The sequence below is a fragment of the Microcaecilia unicolor genome, chromosome 8 (assembly GCF_901765095.1).
Source record: "Microcaecilia unicolor chromosome 8, aMicUni1.1, whole genome shotgun sequence".
Lineage (NCBI taxonomy): Eukaryota > Metazoa > Chordata > Amphibia > Gymnophiona > Siphonopidae > Microcaecilia > Microcaecilia unicolor.
Window position 1 is genome coordinate 230,110,394 of NC_044038.1, and position 19,074 is coordinate 230,129,467.

Sequence of the window (19,074 nt, forward strand, 5' to 3'; positions counted from 1 at the left end):
TCACATACTCCTTGCCCTGCTGGTCGCGGGGGTGGTGTTGGACTACTTCTCTCTCCCTCCTCCAGATTTCAACCCCTTCTCCCACCTCAATCTCACTGTTTTTACTCCTTTGAAGTCCACTCTATCCGCCTTTTCTCTCCTCTGCCTCTTCGAATAGCGGTCATTTATCGTCCCCCTGATAAGTCCCTTTCATCCTTTCTCAGTGACTTTGATGCCTAGCTTGCCTTCTTCCATGATCCTTCCTCCCCCTCTCTCATCCTTGGTGACTTTAATATTCCTGCTAATGATCCTTCCAACTCTTATAGTTCCAAGTTACTCACTTTAACATCCTCCTTTAATCTCCAACTATGCTCCACTTCCCCCACTCATCAAAATGGTCACTGTCTTGATCTCATCATCTCCTCCAACTGTTCACCCTCTAGTTTCCTTGCCTCTGATCTTCCCCTCTCTGATCACCATCTTATAACTTTCACACTTAAATCTCCTCCCTCCCAGTCCCGTCCTATCTTATCTAATTTATCTAAGAATCTTCACGATATTGACCCTTCATCTCTATCCTACCATGTTTCAAACTTCCTCTGTACTGTGGCACCATCCACGTCTGTCAACGAGGCTGTTTCTTCTTACAACAATACTCTATCCTCTGCCTTAGACACTCTTGCACCTTTGATGACCCACCCTATAAGGCGTACAAAACCCCAACCTTGGCTGACTTCTAATATCCGCTACCTATGTTCCTGTACCCGCTCTGCCGAATGCCTCTGGCGGAAATCTCGGGCCCTTGCTGATTTCTTACACTAAGTTCATGCTGACCTCCTTCCAATCTGCTCTTTTACACACCAAACAGGATTATTATATCCAACTGACCAACTCTCTTGACTCTAACCCTCGACTTCTCTTCATCACATTGAACTCTCTCCTCAAAGTGCCCCCTCCCCCAACTCTCCCTTCATTATCTCCTCAGACCCTTGCTGAATTCTTTCACAACAAGGTTCAAAAGATAAACCTTGAATTATCTACCTCGCCACCTCTCCCTCCACTAGTCCGTTCCCCTCTCTCTCCTTCCCCTCATTCCTTTTCCTCCTTTCCTGAAGTTACTATAGAGGAAACTACACTTCTCCTTTCTTCCTCAAAATGTAGCACCTGTTCCTCTGATCCCATTCCCACCCACCTTCTTAATGCCATCTCTCCTGCTCTTATTCCTTTTATCTGTCACATTCTCAACCTCTCACTTTCCACTGCAACTGTCCCTACTGCCTTTAAACATGCTGTGGTCACACCTCTCCTTAAGAAGCCTTTACTCGACCCTACTTGTCCCTCTAATTACCGACCCATCTCCCTCCTCCCTTTTCACTCCAAATTACTTGAGCATGCTGTTCACCACCGCTGCTTGATTTTCTCTCCTCACATGCTATTCTTGACCCACTACAATCTGGTTTTCGGCCTCTCCACTCAACCGAAACTGCGTTTACTAAAGTCTCCATTGACCTATTACTGGCTAAATCCAGAGGTTTCTATTCCATCCTCATTCTTCTTGATCTTTCCGCTGCTTTTGACACTGTCGATCACAGTATATTCCTCGGTACCCTGTCCTCACTTGGATTCCAGGGCTCTGTCCTTTCCTGGTTCTTTTCCTACCTCTCCCTCCGCACCTTCAATGTTCACTCTGGTGGATCCTCTTCTACTTCTATCCCTCTGCCTGTCGGCGTACCTCAAGGTTCTGTTCTTGGTCCCCTCCTCTTTTCTATCTACACTTCTTCCCTTGGTTCATTAATCTCATCCCATGGCTTTTCCTACCATCTCTATGCTGATGACTCCCAAATCTACCTTTCTACCCCTGATATCTCACCTTGCATCCACACCAAAGTTTCAGCGTGCTTGTCTGACATTGCTGTCTATGTGTTTCAACGCCACCTGAAATTAAACATGACCAAAACCGAGCTTCTCATTTTCCCCCCCAAACCCACTTCCCCGCTCCCCCCATTTTCTATTTCTGTTGATGGCTCTCTCATTCTCCCTGTCTCCTCAGCTCGAAACCTTGGGGTCATCTTTGACTCTCCTTCTCTACTCATATCCAGCAGATTGCCAAAACCTGTCGTTTCTTTACAACATTCGTGTAATCCACCCCTTTCTTTCCGAGCACTCTACCAAAACTCTCATCCACACCCTTGTCACCTCTCGTTTAGACTACTGCAATCTGCTTCTTGCTGGCCTCCCACTTAGTCACCTCTCCCCTCTCTAGTCGGTTCAAAACTCTGTTGCCTGTCTCGTCTTCCGCCAGGGTCGCTTTACTCATACTACCCCTCTCCTCAAGTTGCTTCACTGGCTCCCTATCCGTTTTCGCATCCTGTTCAAACTTCTTCTACTAACCTATAAATGTACTCACTCTGCTGCTCCCCAGTATCTCTCCACACTCATCCTTCCCTACACCCTTTCCCATGCACTCCGCTCCATGGATAAATCCTTCTTATCTGTTCCCTTCTCCACTACTGCCAACTCTAGACTTCGAAACTTCTGTCTCACTGCACCCTACGCCTGGAATAAACTTCCTGAGCCCCTACATCTTGCCCCATCCTTGGCCACCTTTAAATCTAGACTGAAAGCCCACCTCTTTAACATTGCTTTTGACTCGTAACCACTTGTAACCACTCGCCTCCACCTACCCTCCTCTTCTCCTTCCTGTACACATTGATTTGATTTGCTTACTTTATTTTTTGTCTATTAGATTGTAAGCTCTTTGAGCAGGGACTGTCTTTCGTCTATGTTTGTGCAGCGCTGCGTACGCCTTGTAGCACTATAGAAATGCTAAATAGTAGTAGTAGTAGTAGGATAAGCAGCATAAAATGTATTGTTTTGTTTTGGGATCTTGCCAGGTACTTGTGACCTGGATTGGCCACTGTTGGAAACAGGATACTGGGCTTGGTGGACCTTCACTCTGTCCCAGTATGGCAACACTTACATACTTATTATGTACTTATATGGGCCTACTTTTGGCTCTAGTGGTCTTGTGTTCCTTGTGGCAGGTAGTGCAAGGCTACCACTAGAGGTTGCATTTTTAGTTAGGCACAATGAGAGGCCACAATGAGTGGGGTCATTCCTGCCCCTAGGACCATTAGACGACCAGAACAATGGCATGTAGACCCAACAGAACCTTTTGGAGCTTAGGACAGTGTTAGGAGGTGGTTTGGAACTGCTTTGGGGCGGAAGGAAGGATTGGAGATACTTCAGACGCAGGAGGGGAGGTCGAACCTGCTGTCAGGGGCTCATAGGGCGATTGAAGCTGCTTTGGGGGCAGGAAGGGAAAGAATGAGTGTCAGACCAACTGATAGCTCTGCGAGTTCCAACCAATAGTCAGTGCCAACACCCACATAGCTTAAGCACAGAAAGTGAGGGCTGCTATTTATGGGTTCCTGTTTGGTTGCTTAGCTATGTAAGCACCAGTATTGAATATTGTCGGCACATGCACAGTTGCCAATCCGTCCCCAACTCTACCCTTAGAAAGCCCCTCTCCTGCCAACTTCAAAAATGGCTGGTCAGACTGGATATTCAGTGGCATTGCCCAGTTTAGTGGCAAACTCTAGCTTGTCTTCATTTCCCTAGATCACCTCTGCTGTTGTGTTGCCTGTGAGTTTCTGCAGAGGTTCTCTCCTCTTTCTTAAGCTAGTTCAGCTAACCCAGATCACAACTCTCCTTCCAGCCTATTAGTATCAGTTCTACAGTGTAACAATAATCATGATGATAACTCTCATTCTATTACCCACCAGAGACAATTTGCTCCAGCTCCAGAAGGTACCGAAATCAAAATGGTGCCAGCTGACCTCTAGTGTGATAGCCCTCCACCATAATATTTGTACAGTTAGCAATATTGTGCAATGACCCTGAACTATTCATGACCCTAAACGTACACAATCTGATAGCCTAAGCAAGTCAGTACATATAACTCATTGCAGCTGGCCTCACCCAGCTCCCTTGAGGATTTGTAGTGACACACATGATACCACCATCTGCTATACAGACGTAGAGGGGCATAATCGAACGCAAACGCCCATCTCCATGGGCGTTTATCTCTGAGGATGGGTCCGTGAAGGGGAGGGCCAGACTGTATTTTTGAAAAAGATGGGCGTCCATCTTTTGTTTCGATAATACGGTTTGTGCCGGGCAAATGCATCGCATTTGGGCGGATTTGAGCTGGGCGGTATCGGTTTTCAGCGATAATGGAAACTGAAGGCGCCTAGCTCAAAAATGAACAAATCCAAGGCATTTGGTCATGGGAGGGGCCAGGATTCATAGTGATCTGGTCCCCCTCACATGTCAGGACACCAACCGGGCACCCTAGGGGGCACTTGTAACAATTAAAAAAATTAATTAAAATACCTCCCAAGTCCATAGCTCCCTTATCTTGGGTGCTGAGCCCCCCAAATGCCCCCCAAAACCCACTGCCCACAAATCTACACCATTACCATAGCACTTATGGCTGAAGAGGGGCACCTAGATGTGGGTACAGTGGGTTTTGGAGGCGGTTTGGAGCGCTCCCATTTAGCAGCACAAGTGTAACAGGTAGGGGGTTGGGCCTGGGTCCACCTGCCTGAAGTCCACTGCACCCACTAACAACTGCTCCAGGGACCTGCATACTACTGTGATGGAGCTGAGTATGACATTTGAGGCTGGCATACAGGCTGGAAAAAAAGTTATTAAATATCTTTTTTTTTTGTGGGAGGGGGTTAGTGACCACTGGGGGAGTCAGGGGAGGTCATCCCCGATTCCCTCCGGTGGTCATCTGGGCAGTTAGGGCACTTTTGGGGGACTTGTTCGTGACAAAAAAGGGTCCAAAAAAAGTGACTCAAATTCTCGCTTCTGGGGCCCTTCTTTTTTCCATTATTGGCCGAGCGCACCTATCTCTCCTCGGCCGATAAACACGCCGCCAACACCCCCCCGTCAACTTTGTCCGTTCCTGCGACAGAGTGCAGCTGGAGGCACCCAAAATCGGGTTTCGATTATACCGATTTGGGTGCCCATGAGAGAAAGGCGCCCATCTCCCGATTTGGATCGAAATATGGGCGTCTTTCTCTTTCGAAAATAAGCTGGATTGTGTACCAGGGCATGATAGATATATCTGACATCCTTATGTTTCTGTGACCTGATTAGTTTCCTGCTGATGTAGCAAAAGCACATCCTTTCTATGCTGGGAACGGAATTGCAGTGGGAAGCTCAGAAGCATGCGTTTACACTATTCTAAGATCACCCGTGACCTATGTATATAAGTGTGAACTGCACAAGACAACTTTGGGAAAGTACCTGACGCAGTCCCTGAGCAGTGCTTTGCAGCCAGTATCTGAGAAAGGACTTTCCCCTCAGCTAACAATATCATTTCATTGTCTTTGCCAGATTATTCTCCTGTACTTTACATTTATTGTATTATCTATGATATTCTTTCTATGTTGTATACCTGATATTGCTGGTGTTGGTGGAGGTACGTATGAAGGCCTAGACCAAGCAGTTTTAGTACTGCTAAATATCTAATATCTAAGAATTAATATACAGACGATGAGAAGTAGAAATTTCTTTTTTTCTGTAAATTACAATGATATTAAAGCAAGGCCAGGTGGCAGGCAAGTGCCTCTCACCCCTCCCTACCTTCCTCTGGCAGATAATTGAAAGACAAGGAGCCCTGGCCATTCACGTTTTACATGAGTGTGTTTATTAGCCTTTGAGAGACATTTAGGATGCAGATCAAAGGAAAGTTCCAGGTGACAAGAGGGTGGGGTGGACAGAGGAGAGAGACAGAAATCCTGCAGTCAGGATAAGTAAATGCTAAGTGCAGGGGGGTCCTGGGAACTGAGTCCTGAATCCTTTGAAGTGAGATACAGATTGCTTTTATTTGAGGATGTACTGAAGTTGTAACTTTTAAGGAAATGCAATATATATTTTTATGGGGGCAATTGTAAGAAACAAATGGCATATCCTGCATGACTTATGATTTTATTTATTTTTGTTACATTTGTATCCCGCGCTTTCCCACTCATGGCAGGCTCAATGCGGCAGGCAATGGAGGGTTAAGTGACTTGCCCAGAGTCACAAGGAGCTGCCTGTGGTGGGAATTGAACTCAGTTCCTCAGGACGAATGTCCACCACCCTAACCACTAGGCCACTCCTCCACTTAAATGTATTCCTGAGAACCAGTTCTGTGTATTTTGGGCTAAGAAACCCTATATAACTTCCTGGTCTGGAAGACAAAGGGGGTGGATGAAAATCTTCCTCAGTCTATCTCAATAGATTAAGGAATATGCGAACATTTCCATGGCTCCTCCCTTTTTTATGTTCCTCCACTGCCCTGCTTCTTAGGTGCTACTCCTAACGTTCTATTATTTCTTATTTTTCATGTTCTTGGGCAAGAATAAATGATGATAATCTGAGAAGCTTCTCTTGTTTATAGTTGTGTTTGGTACTTTACCCAGCCGGTAGTCTCAGACATCAGTTGGGGAATTTGTAGGGTTGAGGCACTGGGTTTAGTTCCGAGACCCAGCACCAATAGGCCCAAACAGTGGTTATGTTTATCATCTCCCTTCTAAGGGTAGCCAGGTAATGGCTACCAGGGGTGCTATCCAGCTCCCTACAAGTGGTAGTCTTGCGGTACTACTGGTAGGGTCAGATTATCAAATAAGGAATCTAACATCTAGCAGTAGGACTATGAAACTACTGCTAGTGGCCCCAGAGCAGAAGCAAATGGAGTTTGCTTCTGCCTCCCATCATTTTTGAGGTGAGGCTGAGTCCCAGTGGAGTGAGAGTGTGATGGAGGGGAATGGGAGTAGAGAGGGAATGAGCAGGTTGAGCCTTACCTCAGGAAAGGGGTGTGGCTTTGGGGAGGGGAACTTTTAAAATTTTTTAACCCTGTGTTGATACAGAGGTCTGTGGAACCAGGCTGACTGGGTCATCTGTGAGTGGAAGTTCCCCTCAGGAGACAAATCTAAGGGAACTCTGTTCCTGGCAAAAGGCTTTTTATTTTCACCAGCTGTCATGCAAAGGAGATTTTTTTTCTTCACATCCCAAAGTGTATGGAAATCTTGACTGTGGTAATGCAAGAAAAATGTCATTTAAACTTTCAGTAAGGATGTAAATGAGCTAAGAGCTCATTTGCATCTCCTAGCTAAATTTTGCAAAAAAAATGTACTAACCGGAGAACATTTTCATGAATTAAAACATAGGCCCTTTTGTGTGCATTAAACAGTAGCTATTGCAGTGTATTAATATTTTCAGTGACATAATTTTCAAAAGGTGAAGTATACAAATACTTTCTCACTGAAAAATGGTGCAACTGATCTGTTGGCTGCACACGGTATATAGTCTATAAGAAAATTAAACTTCTCTGTGGTCAATATTGAAATCACTTATCTGGGACTTAAGCATAGATATTAAGCATTATTTAACTGGATAGTGCCATTGAATATTTACAGTTAGGGGGAATTCTATATATGGTGCTGAAAAAATTGCCCCCTCCGAAAAGAAAAGCTCTAAGAGCTATTCTATAAACTTTACCTAAGCTTAGGCACGGTTTACAGAATACACATAGTGCCCATCCTTGTTACAAACATTTGGGCGTGGCCATTTTCACCAACTAAAATCTGGTGTAAATACCCACACCTAACATAATTTTAGGAATGCTCAAGATCCACCAATGTTGCTGCCATGACCTTGCCCCATTTTGAGATTCGTGTGGTAGCATTTATGTGCACCACTGTATGGAACAAGCTTAGCAAGTTGTACACGTAAATTCTAATTAGTGGCAATTAATTTGATAATTGCTTGTTAGCGGCCAATTATCAGCGCTGATTGCTTCTTAAAAAATTAAATTGCATGCAGAATCCCAAAGAGCAGCAAGATTCCAGAATCCTAAAGAGCCGCAAGATTCCACAATCTCAAACAGTAGCAAGATTCTGGAATCCCAAAGAGTAGTAAAATTCATTTTTTGTCTCAAATAACTGTTTGCAGGAGCAGCGTCATTTTATTCAAATCTGCCAGTATTTGTCTTCTCCAACAAGATATGATTTTGATGAATATATTCTGAGATAGGAAAATCATTATCATTGAGTGAGATAATCTTATTAACTAACCATTTAATATACTGCCATTCAAAGTCTAAAGAATAGACATGGCAGTGTACAAGTTCCAAATAGTTAACTGCCCTAATACAAAGTTGTACCAAAAATGAACCAAATCTCAAAAGGGGCAAAAGATGAATAGCACAACATCAAACCCTATTAACAATGGTAAGATAAAAATGAAACACATAAAAAGGGGGAGGCCAAGCTAAACTGGCCAGTAGTCCCCCAAAACGTTGAAGCCCAGGAAGAAAGAAATAGACACAGATTAAGGCAAATACATTTGATTGCATCTATTCTCTTTGCATCTACTCACTAGATCATGAGCACCACTAAGGACTAAGTCTAGAGAAGGAAAAATACTAGACTTAGTCCTTAGTGGTGCTCATGATCTAGTGCAGGGGGTAACGATACGAGGGCCGCTTGATAACAGTGATCATAATATGATCGGTTTTGATATTGGCATTGAAGGAAGTGAAACTAGGAAATCAAGTACGCTAGCGTTTAACTATAGAAAAGGTGATTACGACAAAATGAGAAAAATGGTGAAAAAAAGACTGAAAGGAGCAGCTCGCAGAGTAAAAAACTTGCATCAGGCGTGGATGCTGTTTAAAAACACCATCCTGGAGGTTCAGGACAAATATATTCCACGTATTAGAAAAAAGGGAAAAAAGACTAAACGTCAGCCGGCGTGGCTAAACAGTAAGATAAAGGAAATCATTAGAGCCAAAAAACAATCCTTCAGAAAGTGGAGAAGAGAACCAACTGAAAGTAACAGGATAGATCATAAGGAATGCCAAGCCAAATGCAAAGCGGAGATAAGGAGGGCAAAAAAGGACTTTGAGAAGAAATTAGCGTTGGAAGCAAAAATACATAGTAAAAATTTTTTTAGATACATTAAAAGCAGGAAACCGGCCAAAGAGTCGGTTGGGCCGCTGGACGAAAATGGTGTTAAAGGGGCGATCAAGGAGGACAAAGCCGTAGCGGAGAAATTAAATGAATTCTTTGCTTCGGTCTTCACCGAGGAGGATTTGGGGGGGACACCGGTGCCGGAAAGAATATTTGAAGCGGGGGAGTCGGAGAAACTAAACAAATTCTCTGTAACCTTGGAGGATGTAATGGGTCAGTTCAGCAAGCTGAAGAGTAGTAAATCACCGGGACCTGATGGTATTCATCCCAGAGTATTAATAGAACTAAAAAATGAACTTGCGGAGCTACTGTTAGAAATATGCAATCTGTCCCTAAAATCGAGTGTAGTACCGGAAGACTGGAGGGTAGCCAATGTTACTCCGATTTTTAAGAAGGGTTCCAGAGGAGATCCGGGAAATTATAGACCGGTGAGTCTGACGTCGGTGCCGGGCAAGATGGTGGAGGCTATTATTAAGAATAAAATTGCAGAGCATATACAAAAACATGGACTGATGAGACAAAGTCAGCACGGATTTAGTGAAGGGAAGTCTTGCCTCACCAATCTAATGCATTTTTTTGAGGGGGTAAGCAAACATGTGGACAATGGGGAGCCGGTTGATATTGTATATCTGGATTTTCAGAAGGCGTTTGACAAAGTGCCGCACGAAAGACTCCTGAAGAAATTGCAGAGTCATGGAATCGGAGGTAGGGTATTATTATGGGTTAAGAACTGGTTGAAAGATAGGAAGCAGAGAGTAGGATTGCGTGGCCAGTATTCTCAGTGGAGGAGGGTAGTTAGTGGGGTCCCGCAGGGGTCTGTGCTGGGTCCGTTGCTTTTTAATGTATTTATAAATGACCTAGAGATGGGAATAACTAGTGAGGTAATTAAATTCGCCGATGACACAAAATTATTCAGGGTCGTCAAGTCGCAGGAGGAATGTGAACGATTACAGGAGGACCTTGCGAGACTGGGAGAATGGGCGTGCAAGTGGCAGATGAAGTTCAATGTTGACAAGTGCAAAGTGATGCATGTGGGTAAGAGGAACCCGAATTATAGCTACGTCTTGCAAGGTTCCGCGTTAGGAGTTACGGATCAAGAAAGGGATCTGGGTGTCGTCGTCGATGATACGCTGAAACCTTCTGCTCAGTGTGCTGCTGCGGCTAGGAAAGCGAATAGAATGTTGGGTGTTATTAGGAAGGGTATGGAGTCCAGGTGTGCGGATGTTATAATGCCGTTGTATCGCTCCATGGTGCGACCGCACCTGGAGTATTGTGTTCAGTACTGGTCTCCGTATCTCAAAAAAGATATAGTAGAATTGGAAAAGGTACAGCGAAGGGCGACGAAAATGATAGTGGGGATGGGACGACTTTCCTATGAAGAGAGGCTGAGAAGGCTAGGGCTTTTCAGCTTGGAGAAGAGACGGCTGAGGGGAGATATGATAGAAGTGTATAAAATAATGAGTGGAATGGATCGGGTGGATGTGAAGCGACTGTTCACGCTATCCAAAAATACTAGGACTAGAGGGCATGAGTTGAAGCTACAGTGTGGTAAATTTAAAACGAATCGGAGAAAATTTTCTTCACCCAACGTGTAATTAGACTCTGGAATTCGTTGCCGGAGAACGTGGTACGGGCGGTTAGCTTGACGGAGTTTAAAAAGGGGTTAGATAGATTCCTAAAGGACAAGTCCATAGACCGCTATTAAATGGACTTGGAAAAATTCCGCATTTTTAGGTATAACTTGTCTGGAATGTTTTTACGTTTGGGGAGCGTGCCAGGTGCCCTTGACCTGGATTGGCCACTGTCGGTGACAGGATGCTGGGCTAGATGGACCTTTGGTCTTTCCCAGTATGGCACTACTTATGTACTTATGTAGTGTTTTGACCAACCCTGATTTTAGGATGGATAAGGTTATTCCAATTTGATCTTGACCAGCTCTAATACACTGCATGTCATTTGATTCTGTTACTACCAGCAATAACGTGAAATCTTTTTCCATTCTATTTATTTAGAATATTCCTTAATGGCAGTATAAATGCTCAGGAAATTCTTCAAACTATCTTGAATCTGGTAAGTTATATTTCATTAAAGAGCACAAGACATGTGGGTATGCCTGTAATTAAAATGTGAGACAATAGTTGTTCTATTTTAAGAAAGTAAAAATATAGCGTCCTGTTTACTAAAGTGAGCTAACATGGGCTAAATGCTTGCGTTACTTGATGCATAACAGGGGATATTAGCGGTATGTAAGACCTAAATTGAACTGAATTGAATTAATATTAATATAGATAAAACACAATGTCAAATACTGAAGAGAGATGACTACATGCAAATATATGCAAATCAGCTCAGTTCATGAATATTTAGTGTGTTTTAATGCACATTTCTTGAGGCGTAGTTAAGTTCTTATGTTGGCCTTTCCTTCCCATCTACAAACCTCCACTCAAAATCAAATGTCCAAGCTTGCTCAATCCCCCCAAAATGAATGCAGGAGCCCCTTGAAGCTGGGTGCTCTCCAGTATTTATGTTCATTTATTTCTAAGAGTAAGGAAATCTAAAAGCAATTTTTTAATATGACTTAGAAAGGGAAATCTTACATGGATTTCTGACGAAAGAAGAAGTCTCTATGGATGTGATTATTGTTTTGCAGGGAGATTTCAGGGTCCATAAGAACATAAGAATAGCCATATTGGATCAGACTAATGGTCCATTTAGCCTCGTATCTTATTTCCTACAGTGGCCAATCCAGGTCACAAGTACATGGCAGAATCCCAAAGAATAGCAAGATTCCAAAATCCTAAAGAGTAAGAAAATTCTGGAATCCCAAAGAGTAACAAGATTCCTTGCTACTAATCCCAGGGATAGCAGTGGTTTCTGCAAGTCTGTCTCAATAGCAGACTATGGAATTTTAGTCCAGGATCTTGTCTAAACCTTTTTTTAAACCCAAATACGCTAACTGCTGTTACCACATCCTATGCAAATAAGTTCCAGAGCTTGTTCCTCCTCTTCTTTTTGTAATGTATTTCCAGGCAACGTCACTGAGTGTTCCCTAATCTACTTTTTGAAAGAGTAAAAAAAAAGAAAAAAATCAGTGCCTAACACTGCTTAGTAAAAGAATCCCTTGGTGATTTAAGCTTGGGATACAGGAACATTTGTAGGTTTACTGATAAAACCCGTGTTAATTTCATTTAAAACAAATAGCAAACATTAGTTATTAGTTTATTAAAAAGTCTAAAATTATTTTGTCACAGAATTTACCAGCTCTAAATTTTGTTCCTCTAATTTAGTTTCTGTTATTAGAGCCCTAGAACAGTGAAACTTAAGGTATTAGTGAGCTTATGAGCTCCTAATGTTGGTGCCCTGTCTTTCAGTCATCTCAGGGACCTGGTGGAAGGAAAATAACCAGTGGAACACTGTGATCCCAGAATAGAAATTATTGCAATGATAAAGTGGGTCAAATTGGAGGGAGGATAATGTTATCTGTTAAAGAGAAAATTGTGTCAAAAAAAATAACAGTTCATCAGGAAACAGATTGCAATGTGGAATCCTTCTACATAGAAATCCCTCCCCTACCCCCCACCCCTGATATATAATGCTATTTAACTGGCCAGAATGACTGTTGACCAATTAAATAGCATTTAACCAGCTATCTGCCTATATTCAATGGGAGATAACCAGCTGTCCCTCGCTGAATACTCCAGGTTAGTGGCTAGCAGAGAGCCGGTTATATCGCCTGATATAACTTGCTAGTCGCCAATGTCTAAATCCAGTTTAGCCGCCATATTTGGCTGCATGATAATGTGGGATGTCTTTGACCGGTTTAAAGATAACTGTTAAGTCTGACTATTGACTTATCCAATTATCTTTACATTGGCCAAGAATAACCCAGATAGTCAATGCGAGTCACCGAAAATGGCCCATCATTGAATAGCCAGTATTTTCTCCGACCATAGGAGTTAGCCGATATAACTCTTGCAGTCCGAATGTCGGCCTCTCCATGTATTAAGGGAATGAAAATACTGGTGGGACTATACTGCTGCCCGCTTGGCCACGAAGGACAGATGACGAAATGTGAACAGAAATAAGAGAAACTAACAGATTTGGTAGCATTATGAAATCTACCGTGTTGGCATTTAACTTTTGAAAGGGCCACTAGGATAGAATGAGGTAAACTGTAAAGAAAAAAAAAAAAAAGCAGCAGCTAAAAATTAGCCTTATGTAAATAGTGAATAAAATTTGGCCATTTGTGGTTTATACTCCACATCTCTTGTGCACTTTATACTGCTCACATTTGATGACAATAAGAAAGGGTCCTTCAGCATTGACTCTTATTTAATTGTTATAAAAGTTGAATTGTTCTTCTCTACCCTTTTCAAACACAGGTATCTAGAGCATTCACAAATACCCTTACGATGATGAATGCGGAAAGTGGAGTCAACAGTAAGTGTTCCGAATTTTTGTTGACATTCTCTCTTCAGGTTCATTAGCATGCATGTGATAGTAAGTTTTGTTATAATCAAAGAAACAAGAAAGAGTAAAATCATCTTTGGGGGTCACATTCACATAGTGGCAGTCAGCATTTTTTAAAAAATAAATTTGCACATCGAATCAGAAAGGTCCATGAATATAATCTCAACTAGGGTAGGAATGGATAAGGAGTCCTGCTACCACTTTTCGCTCTAAGCTGAGTTGCCAGTGGGGGTGCTACTTCAATACTGTGTTTTTAATCGCTAGAGAGAGGCAGGTTCCCTGGAGTCTTGCAGAGCTTGTCTGTCCCTAACTATTGAAAATGTAATAGTGAAACAGCACCCTCCACTGGCAGGGCTATAGATTTATTTATTTATTATCTCATTTGTACCCCACAGTTTCCCAACAGTGTCAGGTTCAATGTGGCCTACAATGCACCGCAAAGGCAGACACCAATGCAGTAAAACAAAGCTAATACAGCAGAAAACCTACAAACTTAGAGGGAAGGGGGATGTGTCCAAATGTCTCTAGATCGATGAGCTTCCAGCAGTAGGGACACAGGAAGAGACCGTGGGATAAGCACAGCTGAACAACATGTTTTTCAGAGATTTCCGGAAAGTTAGATGATCTGTGATGGTTTTTATGGTCCTCGACAAAGAATTCCAAAGCTGAGTGCTAATGAAAGAGAAGGAGGTAGCATACGTAGACTTGTACTTGATGCCATTGCAGTTTGGATAATGAAGGGAAAGATATGAACGGGAGAGTCGGAACGTATTCCGAAGCGGTAGGTTGATGAGATCAATCATATAGCCAGGTACTTCACTGTATAGGATTTGGTGAACTAGAGAGCAGAGTTTAAAGGTGATACGATGTTTGTGAGGGAGCCAATGTAGTGTCTTTAGGAGGGGCGTGGCACTCTCAAACTTGGATTTTCCACAAACCAATCTGGCCGCTGTATTTTGAGCCGTCTGCAGTTTCTTAATTAGTTGCTGTCACCTATTCTGTTCAATATATACCTCAAGCCACTAGGTATATGGAATACTATGGTTACATGTGTTTAATGGTCCCCCTAGGGATACATAGTTATGCTAGTCATTGATCTTACTTAATTGATTGCACCTAAAATTTGGCAGGCCAACTCGTCTTTCACTTAGTATTATATAATGGTTTAGGTACATTATTAAGCCATTATAGAATTGTTGCCACATCTTTATAGAACTGCATCTGACTCCCAAATAGAGCAAAATATATTTTTGAATCATCTTCATTTCATCATTTTATTTTATTTCTTCCAGACCTTGGTTGTTGAGAAGCCTGAACAGCGAATGAAGGAAGGAATCTTTCTGGCTGAAAACCTGCAAAATGTTGATTACTTTTATCTTACCTAACTGTGCAATTATAGGGTTAGAAACAAGAGTGAATCAAATTAAAGAAAAAGTGAAACTTCTTTAATGCTAATGGTGTCTAATTTCTTAAAGTTTCCTGAATGCTTAAGGACAGTGATCAAAGGCATTTCATGAGCAAGCATCTTTCTTTTCAAATACTTGCAAAATCTAACATATCAAAAATAAAGGGGTTGATATTCAATGTGATTTAAGTGGGGAGGAGAAGCTTCAGACCCTCTTACACAACACTGAGCAGGTCAGCTTCCAATATACGCCAGCACTTAACCAGGCAGCCTGAGACAATCAAAATCTGAGCAGTGCCAATTCTCCCTGGCTTCCTTTTCAATACCTCTCCCCTCCCCAATTCCATGTCCAAGTCCTGTTCCCCAACCCCACTGTTTCACTCTCCCCTAGCTACTTGATCTGATCCCCTCTTTAAAATCCCTCATGATCACATATCCAAACTCCCCACTCTGTTCACAATCCATCAACTGCTGCCCTCTGGACCCCACAATCACTTACCAGGTTCTGATCTCTGGTGTCTAGTGGGATAGGAGTTGAGTGGTCCCCTTTCCACTCCTGACCCATTGGCTCCAGTTTCAAACTGACAACACTGATCCAGTAGCTGTAGTCTTGCAATTCTACTGCTAGGAGTCAGCTTCCATATAAGGCTGTGACTCCAAAGATTCAAACCCCTTAATAAAACCATTTCCAAATTAGAAGAAGACCGAGATGAACCACCACTTAACCTGCAATACACATATTTACTGGCACAATCTCATAAGCCGTTTTTGGAACAAGATCAAAGCTAGAAATGGGTCATTATATCTTTGTAATCACCTTTCAGATATATTTTCTGTGTTTTGGCATTGTATTCTCATCCTACCTTCTGAAAATCATTAAAACGTTCACTAAGGCACGCTAACAGATTTATTGTGTATTAACAATTAGTGTGCGCTAAATGATAAGATGCCCATAGGAATATAACAGGTATATTATCATTTAGCACCTGCTAAATCTGTTACTGTGTCTTGGTAAAAGGACCCCAGTGTTATTTTCATATTGTAAATAATTGTTTTCTTATTGCTTAATGCCTGTACTGTATTCATTCTTTCATTAAAATAATAATTACTTGCATCACATTCCATGTCTCTCTGCTACTATAAAGCATCTAATCTAAAGGTGTCTTGTACTAAGCTGTATAAAGCAGCCAGTTTCTGTTTTACCACATAGTAGATATTAACGTAGACCTAAGCCAACATCTACCATGTCTTCAAACTAGCAATGCAATACAAAAATCTACACTAGTTGTCTAATGTGGATAAGAGTGAGAGGTAGGCATACCGTGGGCAGGTTGGAGGAGTGGCTAGCTGTCCAACTGCCAATGACAAGGCTGCATTTATTACCACCTCAAGAGAAGAGCTTTGCAGTGTAAAGGATCGTCAGCCCATTGGTGTGAACTGAGTGATCGTGAATACCTCTCTATGTAAATCCTTAGGTTCCTGCAGGCACAAAATCTCTGTTTTTTCAAATAAAACTTATATCCTTGCATCTATTCAGTGACCTTCACTTAACCCCTTTGGTCAGTCTATGTCAAGGTCACTTGGAGAGAACTCAGCCCATCCCTGGCCTCTTTTCTATCTATGGAGTTTAACACAAGTTCTAACAATGCTTAAGGAAAAAAGTTCCATATGTATAAACAAAAATGTTCAGTAAGTTGTCTTTTAACTTGAACTTATTTATATTGAAATACCCAAAGGAAATGCCTTTTAGTTAGGGTCAGGCCCTGTCCCAGACTGCCTACCTATCACCACATGTTTAGCTGTGATTGCTGCTACATCTACATGCAGGCAAGAAATAACGTCACCTAGTCCTACTCCAGACTTTCTCCAAATGTAAAAACCACAAAGGAAAAAAGAAAGAATAATTTACTACCTTCAGGCTCCGATTCAGGTTCCTTCCATTTGGCCTCCCAGCAGGAAGACTGTGGTCCAGTGGTTCCCAAATCTGGACCTGGAGTCACCCCAGCCATTTAGCTTTTCAGGATATCCACAATGAATATTCATGAGAGAGATTTGCATGTAGAGAGGGGACAAGATAGTAGGAAATGCCAAAGGAACAGGACTACAGTAGAAACTGTTTAAATAATATTGGGTAAGACCAACTCAGTCAAAAATCAAATACCGTCTAATACTGATATACCTAAGCAATCAAAATAGTCCAGCTGGCAACAACTTTACCTTCAACCTTTAATATTTTCATATACCACAATACATTTACATGGATATTTTAACTGAAATTTTGCCTTCTTTTCTGTGTCCTTATACATATATCTGGGAACAAAGAAATTATACCTCCCAGAACATCCAGATTAGATGATTGAAAAAAAACACTAACAAAAGTGCATCTTTATCCTGTAGGAAAACAAATGTAACTGGGAGAGTCAGTCTCTCTACTGACTTTTTGCTGTGCTCAAGAGAATTCCCAATCTGTTGGCAAAAGCTGATTTATTTCTCAAAATCTGTGACCAGAAAGTGTGCCTGAGTGGGACGAGAAAATAGATTTGTGATTATCCTCAGTGCTGAATGAAAGGAAAAGGTTTCATTGGAAAGTTATGGTCCCTATTACAGAGCGGTGGTAAGCCCAACGCAGACTTACCTCTCACTCTTCTGGGACTACTGCCGGCCCAACTTTTCTTTCCATAACACTTTTAACTTTCATAGCACACTCAATTTCCAGACTGGACCTGTTTCAGCACCAGTGATGAAGCGTTGTGTCCCTGAAGAAGCCTGGTGGTGAAATTGAGTACTCTTTAAAGGTTGAGCGTGATGGAAAGATAAGTGCGCTATTTTTTTTTTTTATAAAGAATGCAAAATAAAAATTGTGATAGAACGTGATCTGAATGAGTATTGCTTTAATCGGCATAGCACAGACCAGTCCATAGGGTGCAGTATTACTACGACCTTTCTGAGGCATTTTCCCCTTAGTTATTTTGAACTTAGGGCCCTGCTTACTAAGCAGCATTATAGGCGCGTTAACATTTTTAACATGTGTTACTCATGTATGCGCGTTAACCATGTACATGCCTACAATATCCCTATAGGCGTCGGTGCCGACACGGGAAGGAGACCGGTGTCGATGCTTCTTAGATTTTTTGCGAAGCACGTCACCGGCGCTTCCCGACACCGACGAGGAGGACGTAGAATCCAGCCGTCTCTTCCTCGGGGCCGAGACCGAAGAGAGTCGATCTCGGGGGGGCTGTACCGCAGGAGCCCTCAGGGTAGGGGGAGACCCACCCGAAGGCTCACCGCCACCAGCAGGGGAATGGACAGCCCTCACCTGCACTCCAGACGAAGCACCACCGTCCGACGACATCAGCAGACGAGGTCCCGGTACCACCGACGTCGATACAGTCGTCCGATGTCTCAGCGCCGATGCAGAGGGTCGATGCCTTGATGCACTCGATGCACTGGCGGCCGAGGATGAAGGTCTGGACGCTGAAGACGTCGATGCACTCGATACCCCCGGTGCCGATGCCGACGAAGAGCCCGAGAACAAAAAGTTCCACTGGGCTAACCTCGCTACCTGAGTCCGCTTCTGTAAAAGGGAACACAGACTACAGGCCTGAGGGCGGTGCTCGGCCCCCAGACACCGAAGACACGAAGCGTGCCTGTCAGTGAGCGAGATTACCCGGGCGCACTGGGTGCACTTCTTGAAGCCGCTGGAAGGCTTCGATGTCATGGGCGGAAAAATCACGCCGGCGAGATCAAAAGTCGAAATGGTGAAATTTGGCACCAGAAAAATAGAGGAAAGGAAATTTCGACCGGGGCCTAAGTAAGGCCTACCCCGACGACGAAAGAAAACTTACCGGGGCGAAAAAACTCGAACTACAGGAAGGGAAAAACCAAAAGAGGTCTTTCCGAAACAATTTCTAAGTTTCTCACAGAAACGAGTCGAAAACGACGCGCGAGGTCGACTTTTCGGGGCACGAACGGCAAAACACAACCGTACCGAGCGCGGAGAAAAGAAGACTGGCCGGCACGAGCCGGTTTTGGGCGGGAAGATGGCCGCACATGCGCGGTGCACATCGGCGCGCGAGGGCTAGCAAAGGCTTTTGCTAGTGAAGATTCCGATTGGAGGGGCTGAGGCGGACGTCACCCATCAGTGAGAACAAAAAAGATATAGTAGAATTGGAAAAGGTACAGCGAAGGGCGACG

General features: G+C 43.1%; 1 protein-coding gene across 4 annotated transcripts in view; it reads left to right on the plus strand.

Moving 5' to 3' along the window:
• Positions 1-19,074, plus strand: part of LOC115475486 — a 406,432-nt gene that overhangs the window by 48,606 nt on the left and 338,752 nt on the right. For 3 of the 4 annotated variants that reach the window (XM_030211244.1, XM_030211241.1, XM_030211243.1), the window contains 3 exons: positions 11,018-11,075; positions 13,388-13,445; positions 14,768-15,999. In XM_030211244.1, coding sequence (XP_030067104.1) covers positions 11,018-11,075; positions 13,388-13,445; positions 14,768-14,781 — 130 coding nt within the window. In that variant the 3' untranslated portion in view covers positions 14,782-15,999. Of the gene's footprint in view, positions 1-11,017; positions 11,076-13,387; positions 13,446-14,767; positions 16,000-19,074 lie in introns of those variants that run through there. The other variant, XM_030211242.1, reaches the window with a different exon arrangement.